Source organism: Gavialis gangeticus, unplaced genomic scaffold (genome assembly GCF_001723915.1).
Source record: "Gavialis gangeticus isolate Ggan-Ray unplaced genomic scaffold, GavGan_comp1, whole genome shotgun sequence".
NCBI classification, from domain to species: Eukaryota; Metazoa; Chordata; order Crocodylia; family Gavialidae; genus Gavialis; species Gavialis gangeticus.
The window spans coordinates 57,323,387-57,327,191 of record NW_017729022.1 but is presented as its reverse complement, the minus strand read 5'-3'; the positions used below and the strand labels follow the sequence as shown (position 1 = coordinate 57,327,191).

The 3,805-nt window shown below is 40.3% G+C and overlaps 1 protein-coding gene across 5 annotated transcripts in view; it reads left to right on the top strand.

Moving 5' to 3' along the window:
- Positions 1-3,805, top strand: part of NEDD1 (neural precursor cell expressed, developmentally down-regulated 1) — a 45,835-nt gene that overhangs the window by 28,571 nt on the left and 13,459 nt on the right. For all 5 annotated transcript variants that reach the window (XM_019515041.1, XM_019515037.1, XM_019515042.1 and 2 more), the window contains exons 9-12: positions 145-273; positions 992-1,039; positions 1,376-1,605; positions 3,222-3,381. In XM_019515041.1, the coding sequence (XP_019370586.1) occupies positions 145-273; positions 992-1,039; positions 1,376-1,605; positions 3,222-3,381 (567 nt within the window). The remainder of the gene's footprint in view (positions 1-144; positions 274-991; positions 1,040-1,375; positions 1,606-3,221; positions 3,382-3,805) is intronic.

The window sequence follows — 3,805 nt, the reverse complement described above, 5'->3', positions numbered from 1 at the left end:
TGTGTGTGTGTGTGTGTGTGAGAGAGAGAGAGAGAGAAATTATTGAGAGTAAATTTCTGTTAAGTGCTTGGTAAAGGAAGATAAGCTTAAAAATGCTAATTTATTTGAGGAACGGTATCCCTAATTGAATGTTGTCTTTTTAAGGTTTTCCTCGTAGTGGCAGTCTGGATGTAATTCCATCAAGAGAAACAGATCAAGGGAAGAATGCTGAGGTGGCTAACTTTGATTTGGGACGAAATAGTTTAGGTGACATGTTTTCTCCCATTAGAGATGGTAGGTTGATCATATGGAAAATACAGTAAGACAATGTGGAGATGAGTTCTTGCTTTGTCCTTCAGCACTTTTCCTGTGTTCCACGTCTCTTCCAATAAGGCAGAGAGGGATTAATGCCTTTAGTCTTGCACGTTCAACACAGGATACTAAATATTAGCATGCTTTAGAAAACAGAATTTTTTAGTAGGCAGATAGGAAAAGATTTTCATCAATGTGCTTTTAAAAATGAGAACTGCATTTTTCCATCTAGAAAGTATTGAAGGATGTCAGATGTCTACTGAAAATACTGTAGAAAAATGATCATTTTAAAAATTGCTGTTAGAGGTGGGTCTGATGTGCACAGCCCTGAACTAAGTTTTCCAAGCAGTCCAGAGTGTGAAGTCCACTTTAATTTTTAAGCTTGCTAGAATTGCACATATAAAAAATGTGAACATAGTGATCAAATAGCAGGGGGCCAAGTCATCGGAGAACTGAATATCTGTGTGAAGAAAAGTTGAAGCCTCTGCTTATGGCTCACTGGTCCAAGTTTCTATAAACATATGCATCAATATTAACATGGACCTGTAAATTTGTGAAATCCCTTTGAAGCTGAGAGTCTGCATGAATCCAGGCACTGTACCAATGTAGAAGCAGGAATATGAAATACAGAAACTATTATTAATTTATATTGACTCAGTATTTATTTAAATTTAATTTTATTTGTGCTAATATTTTGTAGATGTTGTTACTTATAAAGCAAATGAAGATGTTCCAGGAAAAGGAGATGGTAAGCAGTTTTGCAGTACATTTGTTTATAGCCTAGATTAAAAATAAATCTGGTTCTCCAAGACTTGTTATCAATTTATTCGTATGACTTCACTGAAAGGAAACAATATACACGGCAAATATTGATATTACTGGACTTTTACAGATCTGGTATAATGCATGGACAAACTGGAGCCCTACAGGCATAATTGGTGTACCACGAATTGTCCCACCATAAATATTCTAAGAAAAAGATTCCTTTAGGTAATCAGCAGTTCAGGATGTGTGTTTGCTTTCTATGCTTGTTAGTAACATTCATAAATTTATCATCAGTGCAAGCATATTGTTTCTCTTTCAGGTATGGATTTTCAATCTTACCTTTCTGGTTTGGATTTCCTCCCGCAATTGAACACTACATTTCCCATAAAAAGAAACCCTGTGGGTTCTAATGCCCCAGGGACACATAGTAGTCCATTGCATTTATTTGTTGGATCTCCGATTAAAGAAGAAGATGAACATTCAAATCAAGATGCTGAAGTTAAGAAAATAAGTCTTGGGATACAAGAATCTAGAGAATCATTCAAACAGGTATTAGACATTATTTGTCACAAGTAACCTTTATTTAGTATTTTTCTGTAGCCTTTATGATATGTTACAACTAGTTTTTTGCTGGTGGTGAATTTGCCAAACTGTTCAAGATACTAGGGCTGTGCGAAGCTTTGCCTGCCAATTCAATTCAGAGGAGATTCGGCCCAATTTGGGGGCCGAATCTCTGAATCCAAATCGAATCGGGAGACCTGCTAGAAGCTCTGAATCGATTCAGATGCTTTGAATCGATTGGGAAAAGATTCAGAGATTCGGAACAGTTGGAGAGAGGCAGGCACAGCCTGGCATCTGCAGGTTCCCCTGTGGCTCCTCTGGCTGTGCCTGCCTCTCCCCAGGCTGGGGGAGCTGTGGGGGAAGCCCCCATGGCTGCCCTGCCTGGCCCCAGCTTCCTGGTACAAAAAAAAAAAAGAGCCCCGCGTTCACTGGCCCCAGCTCCCAGACAGCACGCGGTGCCCCCGTGCTGAGGCAGCTGCCACATGGGTGCATGGTGAGGGGGGGTGATCACCGCTGCTCCATGCTGTGCGGGTGGGGTGGGGGGAGGATTGGTTCTGCCACAAGCCCTCAGAGGCCCTAATTACTGCTGCTGCAGCTAGTGAGTGTGGCACTTTTTTTTTTTTTTTTAAGTACCAGGAGTACGGGGCCAGGCAGGGCAGCCATGGGGGCTTCCCTAGCAGTCCCCCCACCCGGGGAGAGGCAGGCACAGCTGGAGGAGCTGTGGGAGAACCTGCAGCTGCCCAGCTGTGCCTGCCTCTCCCTGGCCAATCCAAATCACCCAATCTCTCCGAATCGGCACTAAATCTTTCAACGTCGAGTCAGCCAAATTGAATGGGGATTTGATTTGGATTCACCGATTCGGAGGACAGTGAGTCAAATCACTGTCCTCCGAATCGGTGAATTCAAATCGAATACTTTCTTATTTGCGCAGGCCTACAAGGTACTAAAAACATAACTTTTGAATGTCATGTTAACCTTACAGTTTTTATTTATGCACCTTTAGAAGAGATCTAACTATTGATCTACCTTTTTACGTATCAGTTTATAATTCATTTTTTTATAATCCTGTGCTCTGGATATGTGATAAAAGTTTACATGCTTTGCTGTGGCAGTACAGAAGGCAGGATAGAGATGCATCTCAAAGATTAACTAAATCAAAGATAATATATATAGTATAAGCTTACATGTCACCAGTAAATATTCAGTATAAAGTTATACGCTAAAGTCAAACTAATCCATCAGTTGCTAAATAGTCTGGTGTAATCATTTCTTGGTTTTAAAGAGCAGTAGATTATGTCTCTTGCCTAACTCATAGTAACCAAGAAGGGGAAAAATCTCTGTATGTGGCCACTGTCTTTACTTAGAACATAAAGTCTGTTACATAATTTCAATTCCAATGTAAAGTTAAGTTCTCAAGGCCACCCCTGAGAATATCTTGGAGGAGTCTTTTTGTTTGTTTTAAATAAAATAAAATTTATTTGACACTAGCATTTTAAAAAAAACAACAACAAAAGAAGTAATAGATCTTAAATATAAACAGTCATCAACTGTACCTGGGGAGTTGTAATTACTGCTTTTTCCCCCCCTTTTTGTGTATATATAAGCTTTTAAAATTGAGTTCATCATCAAGTGCTGAGTCTGGACATTCAAACCCTCCACCAGCATCCGCTGTTATCAAGACTCCTGAGGGAAATGAGAAGCTAGCAAAGAATATTCAGACACATCTAACATATGACTTGCCAGTGAATGGTATTACCTCAGCCAGTAAGTAGGTGGAATTTCTCCAGTTATATACATGGTATTGTTTGTGACACCTGATTTGGAAACTATTGAAAGAAGAAAGAAAATAGAATTAAGCACCTAGTGCTTACAAGTACTTTTCATATCCTGCTAGCCACTTGTTGGCATCACTAGCTGCTTAAATACTTTTCTCTTTTGACCCTTCGATTCCCAGGTCACTTAAATGTATTTGAATGTTTTACCCATAATATTAACAGCACACACATAGTTTCATAGTTTCTAGGGTCGGAAGGGACCTGAGCAGATCATCTAGTCTGACCCCCTGCCATGGCAGGAAAGAGTACTGGGGTCAAACGACCCCAGCAAGGTGTTCATCTAACCTCCTCTTAAAAACCCCCAGGGTAGGAGCCTGCACCACCTCTCTTGGAAGTTGGTTCCAGACCCTAGC